General features: G+C 43.5%; 1 protein-coding gene across 7 annotated transcripts in view; it reads right to left on the bottom strand.

The window, feature by feature from the left end:
- The window catches only part of RALGPS2 (Ral GEF with PH domain and SH3 binding motif 2), a 283,620-nt gene that overhangs the window by 222,616 nt on the left and 47,574 nt on the right, over positions 1–13,430 (bottom strand). For 4 of the 7 annotated variants that reach the window (XM_050963223.1, XM_050963226.1, XM_050963229.1 and 1 more), the window contains exon 2: positions 6,310–6,449. In XM_050963223.1, coding sequence (XP_050819180.1) covers positions 6,310–6,366 — 57 coding nt within the window. In that variant the 5' untranslated portion in view covers positions 6,367–6,449. Of the gene's footprint in view, positions 1–6,309; positions 6,450–7,577; positions 7,658–7,752; positions 7,909–8,027; positions 8,239–13,430 lie in introns of those variants that run through there. The other 3 variants (XM_050963225.1, XM_050963224.1, XM_050963227.1) reach the window with 3 other exon arrangements.

Genomic DNA, 13,430 nt, shown 5'->3' with positions numbered 1-13,430 from the left:
GCCTTAGGTATCTGTTCACTGAACAGTGGTACTTTCTCAAAATGACCACTGAGGGCAGCTGAGGCTTCAGTCCAATACAGAACAGAGGGAGATGGCAGCCATTTTGAAAGGGGCAGCTTTTTGTGGAACACTCTACAAAAGAAATTTGTTCATCTCTACTGAAGAAGAAACTTTCAGTTATGACTAACACAGTGGGGAAAACAGCCCATGCACAAGATTTCAGTAAATTTTAACTATGACACATTTGAAGAGCCTATTATTCCATTACTGAGATCATGAAAGAACAAAAGATCAGACAATGAGTGCTAAGTATTTCAAATATCGTAATTTAATTTTTACACAATACTAATTTTAACTCAGACTAATGCATTTGCTTGTAAAATTCTCAGAAAATTCATTCTATACTTCCAGGGTAGTCAACTGGCATACTTCGGGCCAAATTCAAACTAGACGCCATTTTTGAACAGACCCTGAAATCTTATTTACTCATCATTATTGTTGGAGGGGGTATTATTTTCTCTGGAGTCTGGACTTTGACTTCACCTTGTCCAAGAAATCTGGACCTTGACAAAAAACAAATTGACTACCCCCTGCTATACTCAAACAGTAATTTTGGGGAGGATACAATGTATTTTTCATACACAACTTTGAAGATGAATCCCTGCTTTGTGTGTAAAACTCAGCTCAGCCTTAACTATTGGAGGCACAACTAGTATCCCATAATTATCTGGCAACGTCAAAGTGTGCTAGGCATTTCACAGAAGAAACAGTAACATGGGCACTCTGACAACACTGCAGCCTAAATTTAAATGTGACATAAGAAGCGTGACAAACTGAAGGGGAGTCACTGGGTGAAGCACAATCTGTAATCCATTAACACACAGCTGCTTTTCGCACCACTCTTCCTTTCCTTCCCTCCCTATGACTGGAAGGGTATTAATTGATCACTCCAGTTTGAACAGTCCCTTGAAACATGTGTTAACTACTTAAGCTAAACAAGCTGTTCAAATATCATATTTAGCAGAGACATTGAGGGCTTGTCTACTTTACAAAATTAGATCAATTTAAGTTAGATCAATCTCCAGCCACCACAGCAATTAAATCAGGGGCTGGTGTCCACACTAGCCTCTTTCTGCTGGTGCTCCACATCCTCACTAAGGCCTGGTCTACACTACGCGTTTAAACCAAATTTAGCAGCGTTAAACCGATTTAACCCTGCACCCGTCCACACAACGAGGCCCTTCAAATCGATATAAAGGGCTCTTTAAATCAGTTTCTGTACTCCTGCCCGAAGAGAGGAGTAGCGCTGAAATCAGTATTGCCATGTCGGATTAGGGTTAGTGCGGCCGCAAATCGACGGTATTGGCCTCCAGGCAGTATCCCACTGTGCACCATTGTGACCACTCTGGAAGCAATCTGAACTCTGATGCACTGGTCAGGTAGACAGCAAAAGCCCGCAAACTTTTGAATTTCATGTCCTGTTTGCCCTGTTGATCAGCACGGGTGGCGATGTAGTCTCAAATCCAAAAAGAGCTCCAGCATGGACCATACGGGAGATACTGCATCTGATCGCTGTATGGGGAGACAAATCTGTTCTATCAGAGCTTGGTTACAGAAGACTAAATGACAAAGCATTTGAAAAAATCTCCAGGCTACGATAGACAGAGGCCACAGCACAGTGCTGTGTGACAAGTGTTAACGGAAAGCCAAAGAATCAAGTGGACGCTCATGAAGGGAGGGAGGGAGGGGGTACTGAGGACTCCAGCTATCCCACAGTCCCCGCAGTCTCCGAAAAGAATTTGCATTCCTGGCAGAGCTCCCAATGCCTGAAGGGTCAAAAACATTTTCCCAGATGTTTCAGGGTATGTGTCAACAATTTACACCCTTCCCCCTCCCCCCCCACCCCCCGAAAGGGGAAAAAAACATTTCTCGCCTTTTTTCAATGTCACCCTATGTCTACTGCATGCTGCTGGTAGACGGGGTGCTGCAGCGCTGAACACCAGCATCCACTTTCCAGTGGATAGCAGTCATTGTACCATCTGCCATTGTCATCATCAGCCCGTGAGTGCTCCTGGCTGGCCTTGGTGAGGTTGGCCGGGGGCATCTGGGCAAAAATGGGAATGACTCCCGGTCATTCCCAGCCGATGGTACAGAACAGCTGGTAACCATTCTCTTCATAGCAACTGGAGGCTGAGCTCTATCAGCCCCCCCCCCCCCCCCGGTCATGTCTCAAGAAAAGATTCTGTACTGCCTGGATTATCATAGCAGCTGGAGGCTGCCTCCCCCTCATTTTATCTAACCAAAAAGTCAGTGTTTCTTATTCCTGCATTCTTTATTACTTTATCACACAAATGGGGGGACACTGCCACGGTAGCCCAGGAGGGTTGGGAGAAGAGGGAAGCAACGGGTGGAGTTGTTGCGGGGTACCCCCCTGAATAGCATGCAGTTCATCATTTCTGCGGGATCTCTGGGGCTCTGACACGGAGCGGCTGTGTTTTCTGGTTCTCTAGTACACTTGCCCCATATTCTAGGCAGGACTGACTATTTCTAGACAAAACATAAAGAAGGGAATGACCTGGGGAGTCATTCCCATTTTTGTCCATGTGCCCCTGGCCAACCTCAGCGAGGCCAGCCAGGATCTCCCATGACAGCACTAGACAGTACAGAATGACTGATAACTGTCATCTGATCGCCAATTTACAATGGTATGGCAGACGGTGCAATAGGGATGGTAACCGTCTGCTACCTTGCAAAGGCAAATGAATGTTGCTGTATAGCACTGCAGTACCACGTCTGTCAGCAGCATCCAGTACACATACGGTGACAGTGACAAAAGGCAAAACGGGCCCCATGGTTGCCATGCTATGGTGTCTGTCAGGGCAATCCAGGGGGAAAGGGCGCAAAATGATTGTCTGCCGTTGCTTTCACGGAGGAAGGATTAAGTGACAACATTTACCCAGAATCATTCGCAATACTGTTTTTGCATTGGGATCTCAACCCAGAATTCCAATTGGCGGGGGAGATGCGAGCACTATAGGATAGCTACCCACAGTGCAATACTCCGGAAATCGATGCTAGCCTCGGTACATGGACGCACACCGCCGAATTAACGTGCTTAGCGTGGCCGCGTGCACTCGACTTTATATAATCTGTTTTATAAAACCGGTTTATGTAAAATCGGAATAATCCCGTAGTGCAGACATATCCTAGGATTGTTTGCATCGATTATAGTAGGGCACTGACAACAGTGCAGGGCTCACAGCCAGAGAAAACTGAAATAATAGCAGCTGTGAAACTGACAAAAATGTCAATTTCACAGCTGGTACGCTCCCTGCGGTGAAACTATGTCCTGCACTGGGCTGTCAGCCCTAGGCTAGGAGGCAGGGGGTGAAGCTCCTGTTGTGAGCGCCATGCTGGACTGACAGCTCGAGCCATCAGCACTGGAGGGGGAGGCAGCTGTAAGCCCTGTGCCTGGTTGACAGCTCGAGCTGTCAGTGTGGGGGCAGAGCTTCAGCTGTCAGCCCCACACAAGGATGACAGTCAGACAATGTAAGTAACGCAGTGTCCACATGGAGACTATGCTGCCCTAACTACATCGACCGAAGCATTATGCCTCTCACAGAGGTGGAGTTAAGTTAATGTAGTGGGCAACTTATATTGGCAAGAGCACCACTGTAGTGTAGACACTAACAGAGTTAGGTCAATGTAAGCTGCCTTACGTCAACATAACTATAGTGCAGACTGGGCCAAGTTAGTTTTCCAGATCTGAAGAAGAGCTCGAGGTAAGCTTATCCCTCTCACCAACAGAAATTGGTCCAATAAAAGATATTACCTGACCCACCTTGATTCTCTATTATCCTGGGACCAATACAGCTACAACAACGCTGCATACAGCAAAACAATGAGTATAGATCTGACAGGGGAAAAGATGTGGATATAGACAAAAGCAAGTTGTCTTAAAACTGTGGTGAACTCAATTTTAGTTTTTTGTTTTGTCTTTTTTAATTCTGACCCACAAACATCCTTTGGTTTTCAGTATATTAACAGAAATGGCAAGCAGTATCCACTTTAAACACCTCTTCTCTCATCTACATTTGTCAGCTTAAAAAAGAAAATTAAAAAAAAATATGCAGCATAATCTTAAAGCACATGAAAAAGACAAGGTTACTCACCCTATGCAGTAACTGTGGTTCAAGATGTGTCCCCCTGTGGGTGCTCTACTCTAGGTGCGTTGGTGCTCCATGCACCTCAGATTGGAGATTTTAGGTAGCAGTGTGCATTGGGCTCACACATGCACCCCTTACACCTTACAGCCTTATGCCTTACAATGAGGCTGAATAGAGCTGCATGGGGGAACTGCCCTCAGTTCCTTCTCTGCCGTGGAACCAGTTGTAAAGAACTATGAAGTGGAGGGGAGGAGGGCGAGTAGTGGAAAACCCATAGGGGGACACATCTTGGAAAGCCACAATTATTGCACAGGGTGAGTAACCTTCCCTTCTTCGAGTAAGGACTATGGGTGCTCCACTGTAGCCAACTATTGAGCGGAACTCTCTACAGAGGGAGTCTGGGATCGAAGACAGAACTGTAGAGCTAAATATGGCATTAGAAGCTCAGGCATGAGTGACAGCAGAGTGTTCAGCAAACATATGAATGGATGTCCAAGTCATGGCTCTACATGTTTCTGCAATGGGAAAGGTTCTTAAGAAAAGACTATTGAAGAAGAGTGAGTAAATACTCTATGGAAGTTGAAGATCATGAGATTCATAGCAGTAGTAATGCAGCCAGATATCCACCCAGAGAGTCTTTGCTTGAAAATCAGAGATCCCTTAGCTCCCTGCAATGGAGAGAAATAATCTGAGAGATTTCCTATAGGGCTTAGTCCTGTCTAAATCAGGAGGGCATTAGACTTTTATATCAAGTATATGTAACGTATTATCTCCTTTACAAAAACCAGTGTGACTCAGGGAAGAAAACTGGAAGGTGGATAGGTTGACATGTGGAAGTCCGAAGATACCTTGGGCATGAACTTGGGATATAGTCACTGCGTGACCTTATTTTTAAAGATGACTGTGAAGGAGGTGAGGGGGGGTGATGCTATTAGACACCCTACCTCACCCACTCTTTGAGAAGTACTAATGGCTACTACAAATGCAGATTTCATAACCAGCTGTAAAAGGACCAAGAGTAATTGAATGAGAAACCTAAAAAAATAAGTGAGTAACTTCCGGATGGAAGTCAATCTCTAGTTCTTAGTAGAAGCACATGGAGTGTGTTATTTCTACTCACAATATCCATCTCTGAAGAAGTATATTTATGGAGAACCCTATGATTCATCCTGATCATCCAGGAAGCAACAGACATTTGTCTTGTAACCCTCACATCCTAAGGTCTCCTCAAGATAAAGACAGCGTACTGAATAAGATATAGCAAGCCCCTACCCTTAAAACCAAAACCCACTACAAAAGGTAGGAGCCCATTTCCCAAGCACATAGCTCAGCAGCATCAATGTCCTATGGCTTTATCCACATTAAAAGTATCTCGTCTCTTTGTAACTGCTGTTAAATGAGAAAGGGCAGTCAAGTAACCCACCATAGGATCTGCTGTCTGTGTAACATACTGCCTATAAGCGAAGGACCTAGGAAACAAGAATCTATTTGAAGACTCTGAAAAGCCCAAGGTGGGGGCACCAAGAGGACTGAGACAAGCAACAGAAAGAGAGATGCTCCACCATAAGCAAGACTACAGTGTGTGCTTCAGAGAGGCTCTAACATGCCACCTGAGGCATCCAGGCGGTGACACAAAGTTTTGGTGAAGGCAACTGATATGAGGTGCATCATAAACAAAAATGTGCCAAAGCCTTACCTATTTACTGAGCTTGAAATTATTTTCAAAAGTTAAGTATAAAATAAAAATTGGAACTGCATAAGAGTTTTCAATAAGATTCCTTTTACACACCAAGTACAGTGCGATAGAATAATCAGACACAACAAGAGCTGAAAAGCTTCTACCACATCCACAGAAACTGTGGAGAGGCACTTATTGCCTGTGGCAAATCCACACAGGCTGAATCATGCTCCTGGCTGGTAAGCAGTCTAAAAACCCAGAATTTTGAACTAAATTAAATATGAACCATCAAATGTCAGAGACAAAATCCACAGAATAAAGACCCTGCTTCACTATGTATCTTTGTAGAAAGAAAAAGAAGTCACTGTTTCGGGGGATGGGGGCAATGCGGTTTGTAACCCTATACATTTTATGGATTTAAATATCTGACTAACTAATAGGGGGCTGTAGGTTTCCAATCCTTACCTCTGAAGCAGTAGCGGCAATATTAACATTGCTCGACTGCCCGTTCATTAGCTCCATACTGCTCACACCATTGATCTTCTGCCCTACATTTACAGCAGCAGGGTAGTCACTTCATTTCCAAGGCAACAGAATAATCATTCCTACGAGAAAATGAAAAGAAGTCAGAAACTGTATTCTTATAATAATGCTGCTTGTTGTTTTCATTTCTGCACAGAAAAACTGTTTGGTAATGAGAAATATTTTGGGACTGTCAAAGCAATAAAAAAATTTATTTATATATGAATGCTACTGATATAATAAAGATTTGTTTTGTTTTCAATTTCATGAAATATTAGTGCCCCCTAGTGTAGAGAAACAGATCCTAGCTTAGCTTTTATTGGTATCTACATCTGTAGATAATCAGAGTATAGATTAAATACATTTCCTGAATTTGCTATTTATGAATTATGACTTTAAAATATAGAAGTCAAGTCAGAACTGTGTCAGGGCTGCAATTAACTGGAAAACAAACGGTTTAACGTAACTATAAATAATTCGATAGGACTTTAAAACTTATCTATACATGTTTATGAGTGTGTTTTTTTGATAAAAATTCCATGGAATGTATTAACTTTATTGTGTGTCTGTCTTGTGGCCTTTTATTGCAGTTTTAATATTAAACATTTTAAATTACTTGCAGTAATCTTCATTAGTATATCTGACAAAAATATGTAATCCTAAAGAGCAAGAAACTGCAAGAACTAAAATTTAAGTAATTCAACATGCCCAGGAGTAATCTGATAATTAAAAGGTCATTGCAGGAAAGAAAAGAAAAAAAAAAAAGAAGGGTTTGAAATACAGGCCCACATCCTGAGGCTTTCATGATCTCTCTCCTCTCCACCAATGCTTGCCTGATCTATGCTGAGCTGGTTCACTGATGCAATTTAGAGCAGCCATGCAACTACAAGTAGTTTAGACACCAGTAACCCATCAATAATGGTTACATGCCAACTCTGTTCACACATCAGTTGCACAAAAGCAGTCGATGTACTTGGATGGTCTCAACTCTGTCCAGTATAAACCCAACCACAGTAGCTACAATCCACAGAGCAATAATGAGGGACAAAAGATATGTTTAATAAACATTTTATCAGCTTTTACAAAAAACTTTAAATACAAAAAAAAAGTTTAGTTTAAATATATTCTTGTTTAGTTTTCTCCTCCAGAGGCTTCACATGAAATACAAAACAAAAAAGGGACAAATTCAGCAGCCACTACACAATTACAACCTGTGAATGTACTTCTCTTAGTACGTGTTGGCACAATAATGAAGTAGCTGCTTTGATGCACCTCTCCACATTCCTGAATTCTGAAAAGGAAAACAGAGGGGCATTAGTGAAGAGATACAGTCAGGCAGTTCCCCAATCCTCATGATCCCCAGATTAATCTCAGATCTCAAATTACCTCCTCATAGTGCTCCAGCACCCAGTGATTTCCCCACTTCCATCGCCTGAAGACTGGTACATCCCTTGGACCCCACTGCATCAGATGAGATGTAAGACAGAAGTGTCGGGGAGCAAGTCTTCAATATGGACAGGAACCACTCCTGTTCTCTGAATCCTAGAAGGAATCATGAGAGAAGAAAACTATTAGGTCAGCTTCAAAAAACCCACTCACAACAAAACAGGAAAACAAAATGCAACTTAAAAATGAATTACAGTAATAAACAAGTTCCTTACCTCCTTAACCACCACCATTCAAAAGCAGCAGTGCTCAAAGTTGACTCTGACCTCAGGCCAAGAGTTAATCGGTAGAGGGTGCAGCAGGAGGCGATAGCTTTCTGCCATAGTATCTGCACGCAGTCATGCAAGGAAGCAGCCCCTGCCTCTCACAATGCATGCATGGATCCACCAGAAGGATAGCACTATTTAAAGCAGCAAGTTCAATGAACTAAAAACAAACAGTTGGACACACGTTTCAGGGAGCTGTGACTGCAATTGTCAGATAAGGGCAAATGTGTGATTTCCCTCACACAACTTCAGGGATCATTTGTCTTTTTTAAAAAGTTATGGGAGACAAACACAATACTATATTCAGATAGTTGATTCCTGGCTCTTGTGCAGAAAAGCTAAAAAGTTTTCTATTCATTAACTTTGTCCACAAAAGTTTGGGTTTCTAAAAAGCCTCTCATTTTTTCAGGCTCACCCACCTGCTTATTTGATTTCTGCATACCTTCTGTTTTGTGATTCTTTGTGAAGGGGTTACGTTGAAAAAATGTATTTTATTTTACTGTCTTAGCTATTATTTTTCAATTAAACAAGAACAGACAAACCATGATTTAGTATCTTCTTCTCTCGTTCACTCTATCTTCTATATAAGCACTAGAGAAATAAAACTAAGTAAAAACATTTAAGGAACCTTGCTGAGCCCTGGTCTACACTACAACTTGTGTCAGTATAACTACATTGCTCAGGGGTGTGGAAAATCCACACCCCTGAGCAACATAGTTAGAGTCACTTAACCCCCAACATCGACAGCGCTGTGTTAAAGGGAGGGCTTCCCCTGTCAACACAGCTACCACCTCTTGGGAAGGTGAAGTACTAACAGTGATAGGAGGCGCTCTCCTTTTGGCATGGAGTGTCTTCAGTAACCGGTGCCGTTGTGCCACTGCACTGGTGCAGTGACAAGTGTAGAGAAGCTCTGAGTTTATTATAGCTGACTGTCAGGCTAAGGGCAAGACCAGCTTTCTATTTAAAGCTCGACTCTTTTACATCATGCTCCCGCATGGTTACTCACATTGCCCTGAAATTTGGTGTGCCTCATATGGGCACAGGGTACAGTTAAAAAAACAGTTCTCTTAAGGCTGATAGTATTTTTTGCCCAGACTTGGGGATCAAACCAGTGCTCCGATCCTGTAACAGAGTCTTAATCGCTCAAGAGTTACCCTCAACTAGTGTCTGCTCCACTGCCCTTTTAGAAGAGCAAAATTCAGAACTATATTCACCAAAGAATTTAGCTTTCATTTCAGGTGCATGCCTAATGGTCACAAGGTACACAGAGCATGCAAGAATGCATGAACAGAGGAGCCAAGAGCCCATATTTGGGGGACCTTGACCCTCTGAAGGGGTCTGTGCCAGTCTCTCCCTGCTCTATGCGTGAGCTGACAACTGGGGTTCAAGCTCTGTGGCCCTGCTGCTTGAGGTGGGGAGCTGAGAATAGACATGCTAGGAGCATGCACCAAGAACACACTGCTGAGACTGGAGCGAGAAGGTGAGAATCAAGTATGATTTATACACATCACAGGTTTCTCAAACACTGGGGAAGGGGGATGGAACACCCACTGAGATGAATGGAGCAGTTCACGTCAGACCTATTGTTTCAGGCTGTACTCATCTCTAAGGCATACTCTCATTAGCTGAGACCATCATATTGAGATGAATGGCTCACTTCACACCTTAGAGCCTCCTGTATTTCAGGATTATCTTGTGCTGGGAATCAGGATATAGCAAAGCAGTTGCTGATGATTAACTTCATACAGTATTAAAGCAGAGAGCTAGCTCTACTACAGCTGAGGTTGACAAGACTTTTCTATTTAAAGAACAATTATTCTAAGTGTTCTAGAATCGTGGAGACATGGAACTGCACTAGTGATCCAAATCATGTGGCCTAGAGGAAAGAACAGCAGACTGGAATTTGTCTACACTTTGGACCTTACAGCAGCACAGCGATAGGCGCTGACTTCCCCACTTTTCCCTGGGTGCTCGACCCACCTCCCCCACCCTGCCCCCAGTCCTGCCCCCACTCCACCTCTTCCATGAGGCCCCACCCATGCCCCGCCTCTTCCCACCTCTATTCCAACCCCTTCCCCAAATCCCCACCATGGCCTTGCTCTTCCCCTAAGCGTGCCATGTTCCTGCTCCTCCACCCACACTCCCAAGCTTGTTAACACCTCCGAACAGCAGAGCACACATTAATTTTTCCCCATGGGTGCTCCAGCCCTGCAGCACCCACGCAGTCAGCAGCTATTAACACAGCTGCAGCTGCACCGCTGAAAGCTCTCCTGTGCAGCTGCTGTATGCCGGCAGGAGAGCTCTCCGTGTGGCATATTTAAATAACCCCCAATGAGCAGCAGTAGCTATATTGACAGAAAAGCATCTCCCACTGATACAGCACTGTCCCTACCAGTGCTTTTGTCAGTGAAGGGCACGAGATACCTTAACTCTGCATTATTGAAGGTTGGTTCTTTGGGGGGGTCAGTGAATACTTTTAAGTGTGACTAGATTATTTATTTTTAAAAAAAACAACCTTTTAACTCTTGGGCTACGTCCACACTAGCACTTCTTTGGTAAAACTTTTATCAGTCAGGGGTGTTAAAAAACCACACTCCTGACTGACATAATTTGCACCAACAGAAGCACCAGTGTGGATAGTGCTATGTCAGCAGGAGATGCTCTCCTGTTGACACAATTACTGCCTCTCATTGGGGGTGGTTTAATTATGCCAGTGAGAGAGCTCTCTCCTAGTGGCATAGAGAGTCTACAGGGGAGACCCAGCAGTGGCTCAGCTGCAGCGGTACAGCTGTGCCACTGTAAGGGTATGGCTACACTTGCAGCTGTAAAGCGCTGGGAGTTAAACCTGTCTTTGTATAGCTGAGTAGGGAAAGCACTGCAGTCTGTCCACACTGACAGCTACAAGCACACTGTCGTGGCCACATTTGCAGCATCTGCAGCGGCACTGGGAGTGGTGCATTATGGGTAGCTATCCCAGCGTTCAAGTGGCTGCAACATGCTTTTCAAAAGGGGAGGGTGGGGTAGAGTATGACAGGGAGTGTGGGGGAGAGAGAGAGAGAGAGAGAGAGTGTGGATTTTTGGAGCCGACACTGTGTCAGCAGCTGCCTTGCAAGTTCCGACGCCCTCCCCCACTCCTCTCTCACTCACTGAAAGCAAACAGCAGCTGATAAGCAGCCTCACCGAAACGGACCCCCTGCCCCCACTCCCTCCCTCCTGCGCGCTGTGCTGCTTCTCTCCTCAAGCCCCCTCCCTTCCCCTCTCTTCAAGCAAACACTAGCTGGGGCATTCCAAAGGGAGCCCCCTGCCTGCCTCTGCTCGTTCACAGCAAACAGGAGCTGTGTTTGGTTTTTTGATAAGCTGGTCCCGGAGCCCGGAGTTCACAACAAAACAAACAGAGGCATCACAACAAAACAAAGAGCAGAATCTTTACTTAAAAGGATTATGGGAAGGTTCCGGAGGTCAGTCACAGCGTACTAAGATTAGTCCCTGTTTACACTGGCACCCCAGCGCTGCAGGAGCAGCGCTATACTCTTTATTCCTCTCGTGGAGGTGGAGTACAAGCAGCGCTGTAGCCAGGGAGATACAGCACTGTATGTGCCTTGCCAGTGTGGACGGGGAGTGAGTTACGGCGCTGTAAAGCCACCAACAGTGCTGTAACTCTCAAGTATAGCCAAGACTTAAGATTTCCAGTGCAGACATAGCCAGAATCTGGGAGGTTCTTTGGAAATGAGTTTTGTCTCATTTTGCAAGCTCATGAACTGGAGAAGGATTTACCACCAGCCGCCCCATGGTGAATAAAAAAGTTGACCTTAAAGAAACGAAACGAAACGAAAAAGAAAATTGGACTTCTATTAAAACCCAATTTAAAAAAAAATATAAACCTGTATTTAAAATAAACCTATTTATAATTAAAATGATAATTTATTTTAAAGCTTAAATTTATTATGACCTATTAAAATAAAATTTTAAATTAAGAAAATTTTTAAAAGTACTATTGAGCAGTACATGTTTGCTGCCAAGTTTTAAAGAAAGTTATATCACTGAACTGGTGAAAGACACTGGCAAACACCTGGAACCAGGCTTTTTTGGTATGCTAAACCAGCTTTGGATAGCAGCAGTTTCTTCTGCAGATGCAGACAACGTTTTCTTTATTTCAGTTTATTCAACCACTCAGCTCACTGACTAGTTCAGGGGTTAGCAACCTTTCAGAAGCGGTGTGCCGAGTCTTCATTTATACACTCTAATTTAAGGCTTCACGTGCCAGTAATACATTTTAACGTTTTTGAGAAAGTCTCTCTAAGTCTATATATTATATAACCAGACTACTGTTATATGTAAAGTAAACAAGGTTTTCAAAATGTTTCAGAAGCTTTATTTAAAATTAAATTAAAATGCAGATTTTATCCGTTTAGTGTGATCCTCGCCCTTGCTTTTCCTTGCTGAGTTTTCCCAATGTCTGGCACGTGTTTGGATACTTTAAGCTGCACGCAGGCTTCTGAGTGATCACTTGTTAACTGGCTCCGAGAGGGACAGAGGACAGATTTCATGTGTGAAAATACCTGTTCACACAGGAATGCGGGTCCAAATGCTTAAAGCATTGCAAATGCAATTTTCTTTGAACAGTTAAATTTCACTGGCAGGGACGTCCAGCAGGTCAGAATAGAGGCCCCATGATCTCTCTCAGTAGCTTTAAGTGCACTCCGCAGATCCACAGACATTGATGTCCACAATTCTGAGCTTTTTAACTCTGAATGAGTTGCATTTCGAAATCTTCAAACACCCATCCACTGAAATACAGACAAATCCAAGTGGCTTTCATTGAACTTTTCAGGTTTAATTAGAAAAGAAAGCATTGGGCCAAATTGCTGGAAATCTTGAAATCTGTCAGAAAATTCTGATTCCAGTTCTTGCATGTACTTTCCAATCTCATCAACATTGACAGTGCAATGTGTCGATAGCTCTTTTATGAGTTAGAAGTAGCAGAAAGTAGAAGTTTGAATATCCCTGGAAAAAACTGCTAGTTTCACAACAAATGCTTTCCAGGCTTCATAAAGATCCAGAACTGTTAGCCCTGCATCCTGGAGACAGAAGTTGAGTACGTTTAGGTGAGAAGTGATATCAGTTAGAAACATGCGCTTACACAGCCATTTGTCATCATCCAGTTCATGGTAGTTTTGTTCTTTCTTCCACAAAAAAGGCCTCAATTGCACCAAAACAGTTTACAAAGGGCACCAAAACCTTGCCATGACTTAGCCACCGAATGTTGCTGTGAAGTGGGATGTAGTTATAAGCACTGTCCATCTCTTCTAGCGGTGCTTGAAGCTGTCTGTGAGTCAAAGCAGATCGAGCAAC

This window comes from Gopherus flavomarginatus, chromosome 7 (assembly GCF_025201925.1).
Source record: "Gopherus flavomarginatus isolate rGopFla2 chromosome 7, rGopFla2.mat.asm, whole genome shotgun sequence".
Classification (NCBI taxonomy): Eukaryota; Metazoa; Chordata; order Testudines; family Testudinidae; genus Gopherus; species Gopherus flavomarginatus.
This window is presented reverse-complemented; position numbering and strand designations above follow the sequence as displayed.